Below are 24,456 nucleotides of genomic sequence, written 5' to 3'. Positions count from 1 at the left end.
ACTAAAGACGTACAGAAAACGTCATTTTTCATCATTTTTCTTCTAATTGTGATAATTGAAAAGTTGTTTCAAAAATATTTTTGTGTGTCATCCAAATCTAAGGAGCTATAACTTTTAAAGCGTTTAATGAAAATACTTAGTGTGTTTAGTAAAGATAAAATTTGTAACAAATATTCGCGAAAACAATCTCAACAACTTCTCCATAGACGTCAGATCAATTCTGCTACCAAATAAAAATAATTTAAAAATCACACTTTTAGGAGGATAAATCACTAAAATCATAGCAGCTAATGATGGACCTTACTATTTTTGATATGTATCCCGAAAACACTATTGACGTAAGCTTAACAGTTTCAAAGTAAACAACTAATCACTATTCGAAACACTATATTCTTCAAAAATTGCCAAAGTACTTCGAAAACATTCGAGATCAGCGAATGTTTTGATATAGAAAGGTGTCCATTTCGATCATTCAAACGTTTTTACGGAACATACCCGCCATTACAAGATGATATTTAAAAGGTTATGAAATGAACTGGCTATCAAAGGGTCATCTACAATCAACAGGCAAAAATGTTGAAGATATTAAAGATGAAAACTTTGTGTCTTCAGTAAAGTTGTTGGCAAAAAAGCATGCTCTACAACTTTGCTGAAGATAATCTTAATACATGTACATGCAGGAAGGTTGATTAGCATATTTCACTTCTAGAGAGATTAATTATTAAAATCGCAACATTATATGATAGGACTTGTAATGTTCCCAAATTCCTCCGGAGACGTCATTGCCCCAAATTTAATGATTTAGGCGTAATTAATATATCACACGATTTTGGCAAAAAAAAAAACACTTTAGGCTGGTGAAAACGTAATTTTGATCAATTTTCTCCTTAGGGAGAAATATAGCGTAGTGCTGCTTATATTTTTTTAGCAAATTCTGGATTGTTTTTCGATTTCGTCTCATCAGTATTTGACACTGCGCTCTAGCACCAGATAGGCGCTAAATCCAATCATGTACAACTTCTCGCAATGCAAATACCTGTTTCAGAGTGAGGTCGATGCAGCACAGAAGTTGGGATTTGTTAATGAAACATAGCGAAACCGAAACCGACTATCGAAGCAGTGCAATGTACAATGCTACATCAAACATTACGTAAGACAATTTTTTGATAATTCACAGTTGAATCCTTTCTCTCGCGCACGGAAAATCCGTTCTACGAACGTGTTTCGATAACCATATTCGTTTGTTTTTGGACCAAATCAAATGTCGTACGTCGAACCTTAACTGGTATCAAGTCAGCGCCAGGTTTTGATAAGACGAAGTCGAAACACAATTCAAGATTTAGGAAAAGTTGTCGTACATTGACAACTTCACTTTGATCACAATATAAAACCAAGCAAATGAGCTTGTTAATCATTAAAAAACTTACTCCCTCCTTAATATTTGGCATACAATAATTCACAGTTTGCGTTACTGCGATATAATCTTACCTGTCATCGGGTAACACTGCCACTGTCCAAAGTGAAGCTCAACTAACCGACAAGTTGTTTCCTCTTCCCAGTCCCTTGTTAGCTGATTCTTTCTATTCAAGTATCCCTACGGGAAGCCTCCTAACAATAACGCGATGGAGAAGGAAAATGACAAGCTTTCGACTGTCACGTGATACCTCATTTGGATGATGTGGAGGCTGGACAGCCGTTCTCCGAACGGACCATCATTGACCCCGTTTCTCTGATATGTCGGTGTCTTTGTGCGTGGCAGGGTCTGCTCGACGGTATTTTCTTTTTCATCCCTTCATTATTAGTTGTAGGGAATGGCGGTTATTTCAGAAATCCTTTTTTTTCGCTCCGTGGAAATGGATGATAAATACAAAAGAAAACCAAAGTTTAGTAGGCAGCCCCAAATGGCCTATGCTTCTCATTCCAATATAAGGCTGCTGCTGGCATAGCAGAATGATAATGATCTACATAAAAAGTTACGTTGTTAGGCCCTAATCTGTGTAGGGTGAAGAACATAATGTAGAACCGTAATTTGTTCTGAAGGAATGGCGCCGTCGACATTTTATTGAAAAATAATTATTAGCATTCCGTTTAGTTTCACTGTGTATAAAGTTTCTGTCATTTTTTGTTCGGATTACCTTGTTAATTCATTAACGGTTAAACTAATCATTTTTTTCTCATCCACCTTTCCAGTGCTAAAAGATGAACCGGACGATCTAACTCATCTGGCTCCGACGGCAGGCGATGCCTGTATTCCACTGGAAGAAACCGGTCCCTTTTTCAATGATATCTTCGATGATTTCATGATTCCGGACAGCTACCGATCGCTGCTCCAGGAGGAACTGAGCTCGCTGGACAGTGTCGAACATCGGCTCGGATCGACCGGCAGTAGTATATCGGTTCCGTCAGTGGTATCGCCTCTCACACTAAATGGCACCAACATTACAATGGTGAATAATCATCACAACAGTAACACCGCCAGTAGTCCACTGTCGTCACATTCGTCGATTTCCATCGCCACGTCCCCATCGCCATCATCGTTATCGTCCTCCTCCTCCCTATCGACATCGTCCACGGCAAGCTCTCCGCTAAACATGTCAGCCGGTTCGCCAAGCGGTACGTCCGGTATCGGAACCGGTCCGTCATCACAGAATTCTTCCATCGGTCAGAACTGCCATAGTGTCGATGCCAGCAGTAACGATCCGTTCATCAACTACCGGGATGAGATCTGTGAGAACAGCCACTCACCGCATTTACTGTCGCCCGGACTGTCAAAGGTTAGTATCCACTTTTCTTACATTTCCCCCAGAACTAAACAGCGAAATTGAGGAACGATTCTTCTACAGCCGATATCATTAACTTTTAACGACCTCATCGCATCTTTCCAACGTAAGCCTTCCTTTTTTCCTACAGGTTAAATATTAAGCTTTCAGAACAACCGTCTTCCTTTGGGTGCACTGTCAGTATTGAACAGCAACGACGGCCAGCAGACCGCACCCATCGGACACCGGGGGGGGGGGGGGGGGGGGGGTGCTGAGGGTAAGCAGATAGCGCTCTCATCAATTTGGGAAGAAAAGGGTTGACAGTATAGTAATTAGACACTTTATCCTTGCCGTCAGGGACCGACCACCAACGCGCAACACCACTATTATCATGCTGATCAATAACACTGCTGATAGCAAGGAGCTGCCGCTCGGCACTCCTACGCGAAGTTTTCCGTCGACAAGCCATCCGATTACATAAGTACAGGGGCTTTAAGCTGGGAAAGTTAGTAGGTTAGCAGTAAGGAAAGAAACAGTGCTTTCGAACGAGTACTAATCAACTTTAATGGCGATGGTGTCGAATAGAGGCTAGGTTAACTGGTAACTACGGGAGCTTTCGTGATAAGACCTTACTCATTTCTGTTACTTCTGGAATTATGCTTGGGTATTGGGGTGTACCCTAGTGGTAGTTATTGGAACAATTTGAATTAGTAACTAATGTAAATGAATGGAAAAATACAGAAATCCTTAAAACAGGGCAACAACCAACTATGAGAATCGAGAACCACATTATTAATTTACTAAAAATTATCAAACAATTCAGGTAGCAATGATTCATGGTAATCCAATTGACATGATTGATTGTAATTTTTGAGAAATTTGGACAAAATAGAGTCAAAAATTTTGAAGCGTGCACAGATTTTCTGGTATCTCAGGATTTTTTTAATTTATCCAGGAAACCTGAATATCCAAGATTTTTAAATCTTAAGTATCGCTTGGTAAATAATGCAGAAATACACCCTCGAATATCCTAGGAAAGAAACGCAATGATAAATTTAGGAATATTTTAAAACTAGTAATCTATTGATCATACAATCCAGGTATCTAGGAATTTTTAAATTAACTATTCTTCATTTATTTTAGCTAAGGGGTAGTGGTTTAGAAATCTAAGAATCTGGAGACTTTCTTCAAGTTCAAAAATATTGGAATGAGGCAATTAGAGTCCGAAATGTTTAAGATCTCAAAGCAAATCGTGAAATAAGGCAATAAAAAATGCGAAATCATTATTTCATTAACCAAGAAAACCTGCCGTTCAGATTTTCTGTCCTCTAAAACTGTCGCTACAAGAAACGTCAAGGTGGATTTCAAGCAACTCATTGCTGAAGAGTTGTACACGGCTACCAGAAAAGGAAAGGCCAAAAAGTAGTTTAAAAAGAAAACATTTTCGAATTTCCGGAAAAATATACTTGATTAAGCAAGCGATTCGCACTTGTGGGCCGTTAAGTGAAATTTTCGGGATAACTGACACTATCAATCAAAATATTTATGCAAAATAATGTTTGCGAAAAAACACTTTTTGCCAATTTTAAAGAAACGCCTCCACGATTGCGGGAAAATTGCTCAGGACTAGTATATCTCTAACCCTGCAAACTCGTCAAACTTGCGACCAATTGAAAAATATTGGACAATCGTTAGGCAGAACGCTAGGAATAACAAAAAAAAGTTGTAAACGAGAAACAAAATGGGCGCTCAGCGCTCAACATTGAATACAACAGTGGCACAAAATCTGATCGAAGCTGTGGAACGCAAAGCTCGGCGCTCTTTTTATTATGAAAATCCCCCAAAAATGCCTAGCGACTTCCGACCAATCAGTTTGCTGACATGTACCGGGAAAACCCTGGAAAAGATGATCAACCAGCAATTGACCACGTGGCTGAAAGACCACAAACATCTTGAAACTAGACAATTCGCCTTCCGAAAGGGACTAGGCACAGGAACTCACCTAGGCTCCCTCGGAGAAATGCTGGACAAGACCACATAAAAACACAGTGCGGCGCGCAGGCGTACTTCAAGACCTTAAACGATAAGACCAGCAGGGTAACTTAGGTACCTTCATTCAAAACTATCTCACCAATCGCCGCTTCCCGATCTGCATAGGTGGGACATTATCCCAGGAGTTCTAAGAGGCCAACGGATTACCCCGCAAGGTTAAGTACTAGCCGATATGCTATTCCTTATTAGGATGAACTCGCTTTTCGCTGTACTACCCAGAGGCGTCTACGTATTCGTCTATACGAACGACATCATTGTGGTGACCCCTGAGGAAAACGATTCCACGCATTCCAGGTGATCGACCGGTAAGCACTAACTACCGGCTTCAACATCTCTGTCGAAAAGAGTGCCATCACTCACTTTTGGCGCATCCATCACTTAGCAAAATTCCGACCAAACCGCCTCAACAACATCGCCGTTCTTTTCCGGAAGGAACCAGTCGCCCTCGGAGTCACCCTCGACAGAAAACTAACGATGACGCCATCCCAAAAACAACGACAAAAACAACGAAAAACAACGGTGACGAATGCCGCTACTTACCTTCGCAGCCAACATACATCATGAATTCACCAACAAACCCCTCCCAACCATCGTCCGGCTGCATCGTGTGAGACCACGGGACTTGCACGACCCCGGACCGAACATCAACGATAGCCTGACTTGCAGAATAAGTGTCGAGGACCACCCAGCAGTATAGTGACAAAATACAGGGAACTTATACCAACCACACCCAGATCTCCACCAATGGCTACAAGTCAGACGGCTTCACCAGTCATCTTCACTGACTTTATCTGTTTTGAGAGACTTCACTTCCGGAATATCTACACACCCCTTCGTACAGGCTATCGAAGGCCACCGAGATCCACTGGTCACACTATGCTGCGTACTTGGCAACGGCGGTATCAAACGGAACACCGATGTCGACCGTCTAGCTGTTGGACGGTAGACGAGCCCCGAAGGCGACACCAAGACGAGACCCCTACCGCCAATATCTACAGGGACATCAACACCAATCTTCACCACGGATTCACCCATCACTCAAACCCACGCACTAGAAATCATGAGATCTCAAAACCACGCACTAAAAATCGAGGGATTAACCGACAGTGGGACATAACCGAGACATTCCGGGTGGGGAACACCACACCTCGCACGCCATCTCCAGCGTAACAACACCAGAATGCGAAGTCTGCAACCCCCGCCTCCACGTCGAGTACCTCCACTGCAACTGCAAGGAGATCGAGGACCTTCGGAGGCAAAACGGATTGGCGGGATCTGTACGGGACCCACTAGCCAACGACTTGGTACAGGATGAGGTAGTCCTCCTATTTCTGGAATACGCTAGCCTATACGACCGTATATAAGCCAACACCAACAAACAAACGCAGGTCCTCCATCGCACTCCCTGGAGCTGTGGGTACGCTCCCGGCGACCTGGCATTGGGATTGGGACTGTGATTGGAATTGGATGGAAAATTGGATTGAGATAAAAATTGAGCTAAAGATTAGAATTGGAATTTGATTGGTATAGGGATTGTGAATATGATTCGAATTGGGATTGGAATTGGAATTGAGAATTGGATAAAGATTGAGATTAAGATAGGGTTTGGCATTAGGATTGGGATAGTTTAAAATTTGGAATAAAAATGGGATTGGGATAAGAATTTGGATTAGGATTAATCTTGAGATCATTTGCTCTATTTAGAAAAATCTTATATCCTATGTGTGCGGTTGAGAATCGAACCTAGGTGAACTGCGTACCATGTAAAAGATTTACAAACTATGTTATTCCCGCCCCTTGGAATTGGGATTTGATTGGGATTATGAATAAAATTAGAATTGGGATTTGGATTGTGCTAGGAATTGGTATTGGGATTGGGTTTGTGATTGGACTTGGGAAAGAAATTGGGATTAAGATTGGGTTAAGAATTGAGATCATATTTAGAACTAGAACTTGATTGAGATTGGGATTGTGATTGGGGTGTAATTAAAATTGGGATTGGGATTGAGATTGACAATGGGATAGAGATTGGGATTGTGATTGGAGTTGTAATGGAATTGGGATCGGGATTGTGATATGAATTGAGAATAGGATTGACATTATGATTAGAATTTGAAATCGATTGGTATTGGGATTGTGTATGGGATTAGAATTGGCATTGGAATTTGTATTGGAAAAAAGAAAGAGAGAGACTTTGAGATTGGGATTCTGATTGCAATTGGAATGGAATTGGGATTGGAGTAAGAATTGAGATTATGCTTGAGATTAAGATTAAAATTGGAATTTGATTCAGATTGGGATTGTGAATGGGATTAGAATTAGGATTGGTATTGAAATTGGGGTTGGGATCGAGAGAATGATTGAGATTGGGATTGCGATTGGAAGTACAAAGGAATTGGGGTTGAGATAGGGATTTTATAAACAAAATATTTTATCAAATCACTTACTTTGAAATGAGACCCCAAAAACGTAGTAATAGCAAGAAATTAAATAATTTTATATACCGTCAAACGGGGTAACTTGCAACAGCGGGGTAACTTGCAACACTTCAACATGTTTCGATTAAGATGAATTTAACAACGCTAATAATATTTTTACAATTTAGCACTATAGCTGTCAAATGTTAGCATATGTTAAAAGATAATCATGTACTACAAGTCATTATTTTCGGTTTCTTTAGCGCGACAGAGTAATCTTCTTTATTTCGAGATTTTTCAATAGAAAAGAAGCTGGAATGTCGTGCTTTGCTCCACTTCAATGGAAAGAGCATATCATTTGTATCTCTTACGTACAGATCGAGTAGACAATAGCAAACGTTACTGTTTGATACATGTTTGTTTACCATCTCAAATAAACACAAGATAACGACTTAACTATATTAACCACCCATGTGGGGTAACATGCAACAGTATTTTGTCTTATTGCTATTATGCCTTGAGCCAGCTGGCTGATTGAGCGTTCAAAATAACAGTCTGTATAGCATTTCAAATCACATTTTAAAGGTTTATCACACAACTAGAATATAAAAAGGCTCCGTAAATACAGAACAGTACCAGGAAGTCGTCTTTATGCGAACTTGCTTCTCTAGCAGTACTAGAAAATGTTCAAATTCTATCTTCCTATACTCAACTGGATTTTTCTAGCATAATAGTCCGATTGCTTGGAAAAGATAATCGTTGACAGTGTACATTAATAGGTTTTATCTGCTTTCAATAATAATTTAAGACAACAAAGATATAGTATAATTTAGTTTTACCCGTTCACTGAAACTATCCCTGGCTGCAGTGTTCCAATGGAATCTAATCATGTGCATTGCAATAACCTCAGTTCTATGGATAATACTTGCAACTATTAGTTCTGAAACGAAGGGTTAAAGCCCCAATATTTAACCTTCCCTACTTTTGTGAGGAAATCTGGAACAAATCGAATGTTACAGCTGTTCGAAATTGCTGTTGTTTGTAAACAACATGGGTATGAATTTTAAATAAAATAAAATAAAATAAAATAAAATAAATCCAATTAAAATTAATTAAACGTCCAAATTATAGTACATTTGGTCAATTCGGATTGTCACTAAGTCTCCTGGAGGCCGGACGCCCAGAGACCTTAAACATCTTAAATCGCGCGCTTGTCAGAAAATCTTTTACTTAACCCCTGTACTTACTAACAAATATCCTCCTCCCATAATATTTGAGAAGTGCGTAGTAGTCTATACGGCCTCTAGCAAAAGCAAGTATCGGACTAATATTCCTTCCCTTTCCTTCCACGATTTACGTTCGGGCCTGGCTGGTGCCGGTATTGATCAGTAAACACTTTAGGATTGTCAGGAATTGCACATTGAAAGATGTTTTGCTACTCCCAAGCATAATTATCTACATATTCCCTGTGCAACTTTAGCTAGTCCAGATCGATAACGTAGCAGCAGCCATGGGTGGTCGCACAAGCTCAAGCTCAAATTATAGTACATTTGGTTGGTTTACTAGAGGTAAACAAAAAAATGCTGCATTAGACTTCAATGAAGTTCATGTGTTGCAAGTTACCCCATATGCGGGATTACTTGCAACAGGCATAATTTTTGGCCATCCTAAAAACGGAATGATACTTTGATATGATAAGTACCATTTAGTATTCTTCATACTCCCATTAGGGCTTGTACATGTTGAATATTATACTGGAGTTTCAGCATTTTTAGTTATACCGCTTTGAAGTTGAAAAGTGTTGCAAGTAACCCCGTTTGACGGTAGATGCAAAGGAGCTTTGGCTCTAGCATGTGCATTATTAACTTTTAAAGAAGTCTAATAAGATTTATAAACATACTTTTGTATAGCTGATTTCTCCTAATTCGCTTTAATTTCAATGCAGAAAACATTCGAAATTGCCTCTACGAAGGGTAAAGATGTGGATTAATGTATATTTCTTATCAAATTCGACTCGGCAGTGGAATAATGAGCGAAACAAGTTTATTTACAAAAATCTGTTTAGTCTTTTTGAAGAATTTATATTGAATTGTAAAGTGATTGTCGCTTGTAATTAATGCAAGAAATTTTTGTTTTGGGTGTATCTTATTCGGTGTAAAACCTATGCCCAAATACCTGGGCGGATTCAGAAAAAATTTCGGAGGGGGTCCGAAATTTCGATTTTCAAATTGTCATTGTGCAATTTGTGATATGTAATAACATCATTTAACTAAATTAATTTTTGATGGTCGAATCTGGTTTGGAATGTATTTCAGTTTAAAACGATTTAAAATTGAAAGAATTTCTCAACAACTTAAAGAATTTCGGGAGGGGTCCGGACCCTCAGGACCCTCTCCCTGGATCCGCCACTGCCCAAATAATGCAATTGAATTTCGTCAGAAAATTGTCATACAGCTCCCTAAGCGGCTTTTTGCATCCTGTGCCTTGAAATTCTTCAACTTAAACTCTCCATTAACTTACGAACCATGTCACTGCGATAGTCTATTTTAGTGTGATTTGCAAAACCTTATAACGCTCGAATCTGTTTTGGAGTAGGTCATTTTCGCCTTCCTTACACGTTCATGATTTCTGTTGACGGTCAAACAATTTCTTCCCAAGCGGTAAATTTGGAGAATCCCTTGAAATATAAACCGAGATGTTATACTTTGCGTGATCTTCCTAAATGATTCATTTCTTTTCTGGATTAGTTAAATATTTTTCTAGAACTAGTAAATGTTCCATCCTGAAAAATTGTTGAAGAAATTCTTTTCCTTTCCTTAAATTATTGTGAATACCCAGTTAAACTAATCAGCAATCAATAAATCAGACTCACGCATTCATGCATTTGTACAAGCAGCTATGGCAAAGTCTGCCTACCACAACCAGCACCACCACAAGCACCGTGACGCAGCACGGAATAAACTGGCAATTAAACTACCATTCCAACGCTGCTAACGCCGCCGTAGGCTGTGCCGAATCCAATCGATAGTGCGCGCCAAGGTCACGCGACGGGTACAGTTCGATGTCCGAGCAGGGTTCAACCCAATCGGACACAGGATTCCAATTTACATAATCAGCCTTTACTTTATTGCTCGAGCTTAGCCGGGGCAAAAGAAACTGCAAACTGCATCAGCAACTCGGTCAGAGATAATGCATAACAACGACAACAACAATAACGACTTAGTTGCTAATCGATGGTTGTCCTCGAAGCAGTTTGCAAATACTTACGGACAGCTTTTATGACTATCGCAAGTGAGATCTCTCGATCTGGAGGGTGTGATAGTCGACGACGGTGACGCGAACGCGCTGCACTGTTGCACACTCTGGCGAATAGATACGATAATTAGTGTCTAATTTTTACGGTCCGTCCAATTAAAACTCGATGGAGACATAATGAAGTCAAATTTGATACTTACCGCGCTCAACTCACGTTACCGTCCCCTTTCGAAGTGGACCCCCTGGAAATGTACAATTCCTTTCGGCGTGGATAATGGATTCATTTTCATAATTGAATAAATGTAATCGATGTAAAATGGCGGCTAGTTCATTTGGTTCGCAAACAAGCGGACCAATATTGAGGTTCTTAGGGGCGGTACCGCGATTTGAATATTTTTAAACCCATTTAGCAGGTTTTTACGACTTAAATGTCTGATAATTAGGTACGTTTATCGTAAATCATTTCTAACTATACGATACAAGGCCACCGACCGATGCTGCCGTGGCGGGCGTTGCCTTTGCAATGCCATTCGCAGTACACAGAAAACTGCACCAACACCTCTTCACGTATGTCTACAATGCAATACACTACAAGATATCGTTATCAAAATGCCATTAAATTGTAAACAAACGTGTTGCACTTCGCACTGCGATCGGAGACCTCCCGCGCCCGTCCCAGGCCGGGCGTGGATTCCGAAGATAACGTGTTTAGGCCAACAATCAAAAAATTGCAGCTCCATTAAATTGGACTCTCGGAGTAAAGCCAGGTTGGTATCAGCTTTTCGCGGCGTGAAATTTACACGAGATACCAGGTCCACGTTATCGCATTATCGCCGACCGGTTTTGGATGGAACCCCGCACTGCTATATTTAGGTGGGTCCGGGTGTTACAGACATGCTGCCACAATGACCGGCTAGTGTTCGATGCGCGGTGACAGCGTGTGAAGGGATTGAGGCGGGACTATTGCAGTGTTGTTGAAAAAAAGTCATAGTTCTTTGATGATGGGGGATGAAGAACTAGTTTTTTTTATAAATTGCATCGTGTCAGGTTGTTGCATTTGCACTAAAATCCAAAGTCTTGTTGTTTGCGATGGTGCTGTATTTTATTAGCTTTTTATTGTCCGTACACTCTACGAACATTTAATACCCCAATCCCGTACAGATACGCTGGCATTGATAACATACTTTCATACCTTTTCCATGTTATCCTTGTCGATTGGAAATGATTATTGCTGCTGATTGGTTGGCGATTGTTACTTTTGGTTTATCGTAAAAAACATATAAACGGTTTCAATGCATCCCCTAACTGCACTAATCCTAAGCTGCATAACAGCAATACAGGATTCAATTTGTTTTCAATCAACAGTAAAAGTACCTAGCAACAGTCTCGCATAAACCGATCACGATGAGCTACTATTATCAAACATCCTCCATCAGTCCCTTATCGGCAAGTCCTATCTCTGGCTCTTGACTCTCCTCATTATCGGTTGCACTTCCAGTCACGTGTCGTTATCTCGTGCCGACGACCGTCAGCCCATCTTCTTTTGTTGTCTTTCACAATCGTCTTAAAGTAATGCACTCATCTCCATCACCGTCATCATCATCATCAACATCGTTTTCGCCATCATCATAACCGGTGGTAACAACATCTCGGACCGTTTTGCACTACTTTGCTAAATAAAAGGTACTGCTAACTGACGGTTTAATGTGACATTAAAGTACTACAATCTTATCAAACACTGGATCTAGAAACTGGGACACGGCTGCGGTCGTTGGAGTACATATGCGTGTTCTAGATCATGGTGACAGCGCTATGGCAATGATTTACTGTCTCTGTCAGAATCAGGATCTTTATTCTATAAACAATTAAAAAAAAACTAACAGGGTGACTCAGAATAAATTTCACTAAAACAAAATACGAATGGTTGCAAAACTAGTCCACTGAATTCAACCAATTATTTCCATTTGAATGGTAAAAGTTATGGAATCAAATCATGATAATTCAGTTCAAGTCTTTTGCCTTTTAGTACCGTAACTCGATGCAATCTATGTTTAGACCCGCCGCAGCCGCTACGAACGATTTTTTCCGCGCTGGTCTAATCATCATCTTTGTCCGTACTGTACTTGGGTTTGAGTCCCCATCCCGATCAGAAACACATAACAGAAATATTTCAAAATTATATCTCGCATTATTACTTGTTATAAATTTCTGTTATTTTAACTACTAACGACCTGTTTTTATCAACTAATCGATAAAAATGGTTGATAAAACGGAGAAGTTGTTAAGATCGGGTTTTTTTTATCTTCATTTTTCCATCCAATATACTTAGCGACCTGGAGAATGAAGGAAAAGTTAAATCTAATGCCCGATCAGTGCAAAAAATTGTACTTATCCGAACTGTCCGAAAATGATTAGCTAACTTCCAAGCATAACATCGATCTGAAATTCTGCAGATAGACTCATTGTGGGGGATAATGTATTCTGTCATCGACATTTAACGGGTAATTGTCTTAAAAGCGCGATGTAGAAATTATTCGTTGATTAGTTTGACACAGAGCGTTATTGTTTCACTTTACAGTCATATCCAACGTTTCCAATGTAATTAGTCCAGTTTTTTATTAGAAAAATCCAATTTACGTTAATTTTTACGAAAAATGCTCAGTGAGAAAATCTGATATGAATCGGAAAATTCCACACATGTTAGTTCAGCCACGATCTATGCAAATGATGTTGTTTATTCATTTTGTTTACGAAAGTGTGCACCGAGAAATGGATGCATTAGACATTCTTCAAGTATTTGGAAGCAATGACAGTGATGAATAGTTTTACAGGATCGATCTCAGTTGTGTAGGATTTCAACAATGGGACAAACAGATTTGATATTTTTAACGGTTTTTGTCATCAAACAATGTTCCGTATCGGCTTTCAACGAGTTTGGAACAGGCTCACGTATTTTATAGAGATATGCAGTTTGGGCCTGGGTCTGTGGCTTTCGACTGGTATGGTCCATTCTCGCTGGTACAGACTAGTTGGTGAATGTGTGTTCCTACTTACAAGTGAATTCATAAATCCGCTTGTATGACAAGAGATAATAAAGGAGAACAGGAACAACACAAAAACTGATTCAATTCGAATTTTGTTTAGCGTTGACTCAAACGCGCAGGCAGGAGATCGCTTTGTAGGAGTAGACATACTAGAGAACAGACATCACACTTATATGCACAAAATTATATCCTCCAGACCGATGTTTACAGACAGTCGATTTGAAAATTAGCAGAGACTTAATGTTGAACGGAAAAGTGGTTTTTTGCCCGGAATTCTCAAAGAGCAGGAAAAGACAAGGCCTTGTCAACCGGTGTCAAGCACATGTGAACATGGAGAACATGGATTAAGCGATATTGAAAATAAAATTATTTATGGATTACCACTCATTAATTTGACCTCTATAGCCCTAATTATACAGTGCTCCAAGAACCATTTCATCCAAAATTCTCATTGACAGCAGTGCGACCTACGTTGAATGTATCTATAAAAGGAATAAGCTCCTCCAACTGTTATGTTATCGACGGACAATATTTCAAAGTGTGTTAGATTATCATGAAAATACACAGCCTTCAGTTTTCATAAAATTAAGCGAAAATATGATTTTGCTGCATCACTTATTAAATAGGACCAACATTCGGAAAACTACTGTACATTTTGACTACTACCTAACAGTTCAGGACCCATCACCTTGCTTGAATACAATTGGTAGGTTGTAGGTCTGAATTACTGGTATAAATGAATGAATTTACGGAAGATTGATAAAATCGGATACAAAAAGTTCATACAATCGTGAGTGCATAAAAACGGGGGTGCATATACTCTATGAAGGTCGTCGCTTAACATTTTATCGAGCTAGTATATAGGAGGTGTTAGATATAACTCTCTGCTCTGACAGTATTTCGCGTAAGATGGCAAACTGACTCGTGCCGAATGTGCGCAAACGTCCGTATTTGATCATAAATACATCTTGTTTGATCACCTAAATAATTCGCAAGATATCGTCGTTACAAATCTACGAACTGGAACCTTTGAGAAGAGAGTTTGACGACTAGGTTTCATGGGAATTTTCAATCATTGAAGTTCCAAGTGACTTGTAGGAGATCGTAGTAAATGTGTAGACTAAACTTTCGAACTTTCACGTTAATTCAATTCGAACTAAGGTGAAGTAGGTAACTGTCTTTTTGACAAGCACTTTCCAGGCAATACGGAACCATAACCAATGACCTCCTTTGAGTTCGTTTCAGGTAGTTTTGGGTCTTCTTGTAGAATTGACGCAAACGAATTGATCAAATGGGTGGCTAAGAATTTTGCTCTATATAAGACTCCAGGAAAATATACAATTATTCCAGTTATACTGTAGAAAGTATATGAACACTTTAAACATATTTTGAATAAAGTTTTCAGTTGTAGTCCTGCAGCAGGATACTTTACCGTGGCGAGAAATAATTGGAAAATTTATTGCCATAGGTGGCCGCAATGCGTATCTGAAGGCTATGGGAGCTTTGGAGCAATTAGTCTGACCTGCTTTCTTCTCCAATAAGCGTAAATGTTTATTCGACAACTTCATGTAATGAAACATGAATATCGTCGAGGCAAGCCTGCTACCACGGTATTTCACAATGTTGTTATAGACAAGCTCTTGCGCAGAAGCAACCTAAGCCTAGAAGTTTTCCTAGTTACTCAAAGCGCTTTTGACAACGTGTCTTTCAAATCCATTTTGGAAGCAGCACGAGGTCTTTTAGAACCTTTATATAACACCTACTGGATATACGAAATGCTTGGTAACGGAAATTTGGGCACATCGCTAAATCCAGTAGATATTAGGAAACTGCAGATGTCTTCAAGGGTGTTTTCTGTCACCATTTTTATGGTCGCTGTTGGCGTACTGCGTACGTATTTCACCATTTCAGAGCATCTAAATGTGATATTAGAGATTCTCCTAAACAGGTGATGGGGATTTGCGTCACTGACTATTATGAGCGGTAACCCTTATCTGCTGTATCATACTGTACTCAATTATAATTTTTAGATCATTTAGAAATATGACACCGCGTATTTTTTACCTTTCAATTAAATAACTTTCCCAGGACTATACAAAGGTAATAATAAACCATTCAACGTTGTTTCTCGTTCTTTTCTGTTGATACCGCTCAGTAGCCGGCGCATACTTTCTTCACTCACGGCATCGACTATCTCGATCTCAGAAATTCTTAATCCGACCAATGCTACTGGTGATAGTTCCATTCATCTATAATTTCCGCTTCTCTATCGCACAAAACTTCTCCGTTGTACGGATCTGGGAATAATTTGCTGATTTGAGCTCTTTTGGGATGAGCTGGACTGGATGTCGTTGTACCATTGTAGCACATTATTGCTTCAATAACAGCTTCCTAGATTTGGCTAAAAAGGTACCTGCATCATCACGGGACTGAATTAAGGGTAAAGTCCGTTTTTTATATACGATACGATACAATAGGTTATTCGTCACAAAACGATAGTTTTATCACCACAAAAGGATTTCTTCCCAAATCACATATTTTTTTAATTAGCCAAGAACCCACCCTCGAGCAGAATTTGTAGAATTTGAGCCGCAGCAATTGTTTGAAATCGACTTTTGCATACGGTTCATCGTCGATAATAACACATCGAATTTCGTCAATACCTGGGATTACAGCTTACGGGTCTGGTTTTGGGCATTGTTTGTTGTTTGAGGCCTCGGCGGGTGGTATACTTGCTCGGTAATATTTGTAGTCTTCTCGGAGATAGATACACTATACAGTACAGCGGATTGCATTCAATTTTTTTTTGCCAACGTCACAATCCAAGATGTTGATATCTTGAATTTTCGAAAGACCTTAAACCGCAGTTAACAATAAACGGATCCACTCCGACGCGTGGTTTTCACTTTGCGGGCAGTTGTGAGAGTTTCATTGCACTTTTTATTTATTCACGACATGGTACTTTTAGGATAATCCAGTAGCTTTCGAGCTGGTGATGATTGTACACAATTATTTTTCTTTCCTCCTCCTGCTTGATGAATATAAAAATATAAAATAGACCTAGCGCAATTGTTTTCAAATAACTGAGCGCTTTAAATAGCTTCCATATTACCCACCTGCAAGCGCCATTTTTACCACATTTATCAACGATCTTACCTTTGCAACTTTTTTGAAATTATCAGAAGGAATGCGGTGACAGCGCATATAACGATGATTGCTGACAGTACTAATCACATGTATGCATGCACCTGGCATTCCACGTGAATATGCTATTTCTATTGAAAGCTGCGAAGGTGTGATTAGGTAACTTTCCAACATAGAAGTATCCATTATAGAAACGCGGTTCTTGAACCAAAAGTATGGTAGCTTTTCTTTTCTATCAAAGGCGATAGAGTTTCATAGTTTCTGAGCATTTATTCTAAAGATTGACTTGAGCTTCTCTAACCAATGTCGACATTCCGATACATTCCATCACCAGTACTTTTTAGAAACTAGATGATATTGAACAGGTTGGCTTATAATTGACTATAGCAAGCCCGAGGGGGGGGGGATTATCCCACGATTTACGAAGACACAAATGTCCACTGTTTCAAAGATTTGGTTGACTTTTGGATGGCATGGTTTCAAACGCCAAACTGCCACTCGAAAAAAAAACCGTTAATATGACCCGTACCAAGCTTCACAATCATCACAACATAACCAATCAAAACACAAAAGGTCTGAAACATAACCCAAAAAATTATAAAATTGTAGGTTTATTGTGGTGTCAAGACGATGCTTTCAAAGGTTGATCCCATTTCAAACACTATGGAAACACCATGTAGTGGGGGTGAATTTGAACCTTGAGCATGGGAGTATTATGGGCTTTTCGTTTGCTCGGAATTCCTGGTATCAGTCGCTTGTTACGACATGGAAGCAGTAAGCCTGTGGATGAATTCTTGGTTGAGATACACCAACCCACCGGGTGACAGATCGCCTGTTTTTTCCGGAGAAAGATAAAAGACTGTTATCGCCTACTCTTCGAGGAACCATAACTAACTTCACCTAGGATTTTGGGGGCCCAGGATATATGAGCGACCGAAAATAAAAGTCGCAAGGACAGAACATGCTTCTTAGAACCCGTTTCAAATATATTAGAATATAAAAACCGGATATAAACTTCAAGCATAAAAATCGGACTGGGACATTACTTTGTAAGAGGCGGATAAAAAACCTTCAGCAAAAAACCGGAAAAAATATGTCCGATTCTTACAAAGTAGTTTTTGATAATGTCAGATGCACAACCAGAGTGAAGTAGAATATACTCTAGGCTATGAATTTGAGTAAAGCATTTTACGTGTTACTGACAGATAGTATTAATGTCAATTTTTCGTTATTTATACTAGTCTCTAATCGTTGGATTTTTTGGCACTGAAAAATGTTCGAACCTGTTCTTAAGATTCTCATTCGCTAGCCATGGAAATGGATTTTATTGCCATGAATGTAACTAGTTCTATGACTGAATTTAGCTAAAAAAAATCAAAAGCCGTCTACTATCGGCGTGAACGGAACAAAATTAATTGATGTCTCCAGAACAATGGACAACCCAGCCTGGTTAGAACTCCAAACGTAATTATATAAAATTCTACTCCGTCGCGCTGTGAATCGTGTGATGATACAGACAAAGAATATCTTGGGAATGTCGAAAAAATCAATTGTTGCGTAAGCCATACCCATGTGCGACTCGTTGCTAAAAAGGCGTAATCGATTTGTCTTAGCAATCAAACTATGAATACAGTAAAATCTGTCCTCGATTTTATCACCTTTTTGGCCCGATTTATTCGATTTAATCAATTCGAACAAATTTGTGTTTCGTGGAGTATTACTTGCTACAAATATAGTTTTCTGTATAACATCGCTATAACATCAAACAATCCAGTCTGGTGGGATCAATATTGTCATTCCAGTGGTTTCGACGTACAGTCCAGAAGCTCCTCTTTAGCTCAACAATACCACATTCACGGTGCTTTTGGATGGTGTAAATTTTTCGTCCTTCACGCGTACTGCAATCGATCTGAAATTTTTAGAAGTTGTTTATAATATTAACTGAACTTTTGAAGGCGATGGAAATAAAAAAAGAATTTGGAGATAGTGGAAAAGTGTTCAACTGTGATTATCTCGAAATGTATCTCAATGTCCGATAAGAATATATCCCCCATTAACAATAAATATGACAACACTGGCACACTGCACACCAACTCAAACCGCACGGTTTTACTTTCATTCATTCATTCATTGTTGAAAGTATATCCTTTTCGAATATTAGACCGCACGCTGCTATTCACCCATAAACGTGGTTGTTTCCCACGTTCGGGCTCCACTCGTAACCTTGCCAAGGCTTAATAATGCCAGGGCAAGCTTTCCTGTTGCCCACCTTCCTGCGTTTCGACTGAGTTTCCGTTCTAGCTTCGCCCCTATCCCTGCAATAAGGAAAGAGAAAGTTGACGAAAGTGAAAACCCATCGAAAAAGGATCCCAATAAAGTCCGCCAGTAAGTCGCACGTGAATGCCATAAAGGCAGCAAGCGTCAAGCTTTCGCAAGTGTAGAAAAAGACGGAAAACGAAAAAAGTAAACTGAATTCAATATTCGGTTCACATAAAGTGGGATGTTGTTTAGCTTTTATAGACGGAGAAAATTCTAGTTTTTTGGACGCCTGATATTGCTTTGCGATAAGAATTGCGTTGCGTTGGTCAAATGTTCTCACTCTCGTTCCAAATCTCGCTGTTTAACTTCGTTTCAATAATATTTCACGATTACAAGCTCGTTAATCATATTTTTTTCTTCTCAATCTCTCTCCCACCTTTTTTCCAGAGCCCCGAGGGAAGCAGTATACCGTCGCTGTGCAGCCCGAACGGATCCGGCTGCCCGGAGGATGAGCTTGCATTTATGACACTGAACATGGACGATGATTTGGACCTGTCAATGCGTGCCCCGTACATATCGATGAGCGAAGTGGACGACCTTCCGCTGCTAACGTCGGACGATTTGATGTGGGGAGCACCACCGCCCTCGGTCGATGGGGGAATCGGTGCGAGTAAATATCTGATCAAGCAGGAATTCCTTGCTGCGCTTCAGCAACAGGAAAATGCTACCGTCGGTAAATCCGTTGGCCCAGTCGGCCGAACGGATCTCAGCAGTAATAGTAGTCCCAGCAGCTTGAACAATAATAACGAAAACAATTGCAATATCGGAAACAAAATTATCGACTCCAGTCTGGCAGCATTGCTGTGCGGCAATGTTATCAACATACATACGGCAACGATTCAGCCGAACAACAACAGTGCGCAAATTTTGATACGACAGCAGCAGCCGCAGGTCATGCCAGTGGAAGTGCCATCACAGCAGCAACCGCGGGAAACCGTCGGTGAGAAGAAGATTAAGCTTATTGAGTCGAATATGGTGCACCCGATGGTGGTTATTTCACCAGGTTTTAAATCCAGTAAGTTACCAGGTATTGAGGATGGAACTGATCTTGGCTCTAAAGTGGAAGCAGCTGGTTTTATTGTTTCTATTTTCTGAAAACCTCTTTAATATAAATTAAAAGACGCGTGTTTTCCACCAAACCACTCTTTCATCCCACCTACGCATCCGAGGATTAAAACGAGACAAGATCCAACCAAAAACAACCGTCCCGTTGTCCAACAACAACATCTTAGCGTGAACGCTCTTCCCCCTTCGTCTCACGTCCGACTACTACTACTACAATTTGTTTTTGATGTTTTTCAAACTAAAAATAACTCCGCAATACCCAATTCAGTAGCAAGGAATGTTCTGACAGAAATCAAAACCACTCTAGTGTCGTCTTGCTCTATCCTATCGGCTAATCTATTTTAGTGCTTCAAAAGGCCGCTTTCCACTTAGACGCTTAACGATCAGTTCCAAGAACCGCACTTTTTGCCCTCAAAATAAAATCAACCATTGATGCCGGTTGTTGAACTAAACACAGAACATTTCGATTCACGTTTTACTTTGATTCCATTTTAGACAACACGATCGAGACATGGACCATGAACGATTTGCTACAGCTGAACGGTGGTACCAACGGCAACGGTCCAGCGGGAATCAATGCAACTTCGACGCCGGTCAGCAAACTGAATGGCACCGTGCTCGCATCGATCGTATCGAAGAAAAACTCCACCAACAGCAACAATACCTCAACCACGAACAAGCGCTCCCTAGCGACATCGGAAAGTGGCACCGACACAACAAGCAAACGTGTCAAATCAACCACCTCAGTCTCCACAATTCAGCAGCAGCAATCTCCAACGTCCTCACCCCAACTGCTGCAGCAGTTGATGGCCCCATCGCCGACGCCGGCCAAACTAAAGTCCAAGTCAAAGACTGGACTCGATCAGTCCGAGCACCGGTGGCCCACCGGCAAACTGAACGGCCTGCAGGAACAATCGTCCAATTCAGTACTGATGAATCTGCTCGTCAGTGGTTGCGATGTAAGTGCCGGTTACACCTGCTTTCCCCGCCCTAGCAAGGCGGCCAAAGCCTAGCAGTTCTGCCGGGTGGCACCGGCAGGCGGCTTGGCCGTCCTGCGTAAATTTTTAGTCCCCGCGAAGCTTCATCTCGTTCGTAAATGAGCGAAAAGCCGGGTTTCCCCCGCGAGAAACAACCCAGATTATTGAAAGTTATAGATTTACAACCATCTTGTCTAATTAGGTGTAAAGAGACTAAACCATTACTGTGATAGTTGTTATAATTATAGTTTTAACTCGTTGAAACAAAAAAGTCATCATCATTATTATTGTTAAACGAAACAAAACGAGGGAAATTATTTAAGCAACACACTCTAAGTATGTTATGTTTTTTTAGTTAATGCATAAAAAGGAGCCTCTTGTTGTTCGTGTATAGTAGCGACTCATCATTGCGAAGCCAGAAACTGCGAAACCACATACAAACTTTTTTCGGAAAATAAAAATTTGTTAACGTAAAAGTTAAAAGAAAACAACCAACCAACTCGTATCGTTTTTTTTTATTGTCCCTTTTGTAGTCGGTCACCGATCGTTTATCATTATTTCTCGTTAAATTGTTTAATCGAATCTGACATTGCATTCTTTGACTTTCTGTTTGTAAGATGAAATTTTGTACAAAAAAAAGATTGTCATTATAGGAACAAACAAACAAAAAACGAACAAACAAAGCCTTGGTCCTTTCTCTTACAGAGAGAGTCAGGGGAGAGGGACCAGTGCGCGGCGTTTCTGTCGTTGAGCCCCCCGATGGTACAAATCAAACTATTACAAAGAAACGAACAAAGCAAAGCTAACTCATTCAAACGTTGCAAAATAATGTGTAAAAAGTAAACAAAACTGAGTAGGATCTCGCCCATTGGCGTACATTGAAAAAGAAAATTAAGCAAAAGCTGCTGAAATCTCTGTAAAAAGTTCAATCACGGTTAAAGCTTTCAAGCTCTACGCTGGAGTAAGTTCCCTCAAACTTTTACCTGAACGTTTATGTACTTCTCTTGGGCAGAGTTCAACCTTTTGGATGGAATGCCACTAATTTGGGGGCAGATTCGTTGTTCATTGTTGCATTGTCCGTATCGGATCCTGATTGGGAGAATTTGACTTGCGTCGGAACTACCTAATTGGAGAATTATATTTTGAAATCGTATCGTATCATGATCGTGGTATTTGTTCTGCAGTTGACTCATTAAGTCATGTGCTGTTTTTATCGTTTCCACAAGCAGTTCGAATATTTTTTTCATTTTTTTACGTAAATTTACCTTGTCTCCAGTCCACTCGGTCCATGGCTGTTTGTCACCAGCCTCGCAGGGTATGGAAACTCTGTGGTTCTTCGGTGTTTGTCAGTTATGTTCGGAAGAGGTCGAACAAATAAAGGTAGGTATGCCGGTGGTGGTCATCGAGGTGCTATTGGTTGCGAAGCAAATGGCAGTGAGCGAATAATGAGTACGAGTGGAACGGCTGAACCGGGACGGAGAAGACAAAGAGGAAATGGTGATCTGCGACAAGTATCTTTAATGGTTTCACTGCAGCTGTGTTGGAGTTACGCAGAAAATCTAAGACTTACCTTGGAGCTGTCTGGGTTATAGAAACCCGAACCAGGTTCCAAGGCCCAACTCGCATCCAGAAGCAACTTCTCAAATACTGGGTGGTGCTCGCAAGAAACAACCCACTGGGACGGATGCCGATGCTCTATACACCAAACTTCAACTTCTACTAAAAACCATGTGAACGAGCCTACCAGAACCAGAGCTGCAGCGTCAATCGGAAGAGTATGACAAGAAAACGAAGCCGACGAAAGAAAACACCTTGACTGTTGTTCCTGTACTCTCGAATCCGGTTCCTACCAACGCACAAGCGCTCATGGCCAGCAAAGTGGAATCGGTCATATACCATACGTTCAGCAGAGCCTCGCAAGCTCTCGCCAAAAGTAGGGGATGCTCTGAATGCAAACAAACTAGAGGAGAAACGCTTGTTGAACACGAAAAAAGCAGAATAGGAGTATGAAAGAACCTGAACCGCCACGATAAACCTACACCACGGATATTCCACACAACATGAAGAAGATCGCGGTCTGCTGATTAATAGCGGCGCGGCATGCTATCTCGAGGGGTCGCTCGACAGTATGACGGCTTGTGTGGTTTCACGAACGACTACAAATATTTTCCGATTGTAACTGAGCTTGACAGGACGAGTTTACGACGCGGTAAAAAGTCGGTTAGTGCATTTTTTAACGTCCCTGGTATGCTCAAAATCTTTATTATGATGCTTGAGCAGTACTTTGATGAGCTCATGTATCATGAGTACCGATAAAGAGTGAGTCCCGCAGCACTGCGATGAAATGGAATGCCTCATTGAACGCACAATTCGCCCGAAATGCGTGAGGTGAATTCCAGTGCAAATGGATCGAACGATATGTGCTCGGTGTATAAAACTAGGGTGTATGACCATCGACAAGTGCAAGCGTTTCCTGGAACTTTCTCGAGATTCTAAGTGGGCCATTGTACGAGAGTTCTCGCTCTGTCGTCGATGCCTTTTTCGTTACGGCGGTTTGTGGAAGTTTGGGGATAAGACGAATGCCACTACAAACACCATGCATTGCTTCATAACGGCCGGAGGCAATATTAATTGGCTACAGGAGGGACGACCAAGAGCTTGACATCAATATCGTCAGAAAACTCCAAGGAAATTCCAGAACCAAATTCGACGGTGTCGCATGGATGCCACACACATTAGACAAAATCCAGCGACACCCTTTTCCGCTTCTTGCCTGCACTACTGCATGGGGAGTGTAGATCTGTGCGAACTCACGCGTTCCTCGACGAGGGAACAACCCTTACACTGCTAGATGAAAATCTGATTGATGAACTGAAGCTGTGCCCATGCTGAACCAGTGGAACAAAGCGCCAAGAAACGAATTCACGCATCGTTGGACTGAAAATGGCTGGTATTCACGGAAGACCTAAGAGCCATACCATCAACGATGCCCGCACACTGAACGAATTAATGCTCCCTTTTCAGACGATAGGCATTGAGGAACTCTCACTGGTCACCCCCATCTGCAATTTCATCATACCATGGCATCCGACTACGAATTCTGATCGGACTTTAAGATTTGCACTAAGCATGGTTCTTAGCTGCCGCGAAGACAAACCGAGCCAACCGATCGCTGTAAAGACATGTCTGGGATAGACAGTGTGCAAAGGTGGGAGATCCGTTCTGGCTTCAAGCAGAGTACACTCCGTCTACCACATTAGTAATTGCGATTCGGGTAAGACAGATGAAGATCTTCAAAAGGCGACGAAGGATTATTTCTCGTTGGATAGTTTGGGTATCACGAGGCAACATAAAGTACTCCTCTGCGTCGAGGACAAACAACCCCCATTTCTTCAACAATCTCTGACCAGATTCATGAGGCAAC

General features: G+C 40.7%; 1 protein-coding gene across 1 annotated transcript in view; it reads left to right on the top strand.

Moving 5' to 3' along the window:
- LOC131677590 (protein similar) overlaps positions 1-24,456 on the top strand; it is a 359,630-nt gene that overhangs the window by 302,896 nt on the left and 32,278 nt on the right. The window contains exons 8-10 of the mRNA XM_058957482.1: positions 2,191-2,774; positions 19,378-20,005; positions 20,551-21,014. Of these exons, the coding sequence (XP_058813465.1) occupies positions 2,191-2,774; positions 19,378-20,005; positions 20,551-21,014 (1,676 nt within the window). The remainder of the gene's footprint in view (positions 1-2,190; positions 2,775-19,377; positions 20,006-20,550; positions 21,015-24,456) is intronic.

Source organism: Topomyia yanbarensis, chromosome 1 (assembly GCF_030247195.1).
Source record: "Topomyia yanbarensis strain Yona2022 chromosome 1, ASM3024719v1, whole genome shotgun sequence".
Lineage (NCBI taxonomy): Eukaryota > Metazoa > Arthropoda > Insecta > Diptera > Culicidae > Topomyia > Topomyia yanbarensis.
This window is presented reverse-complemented; position numbering and strand designations above follow the sequence as displayed.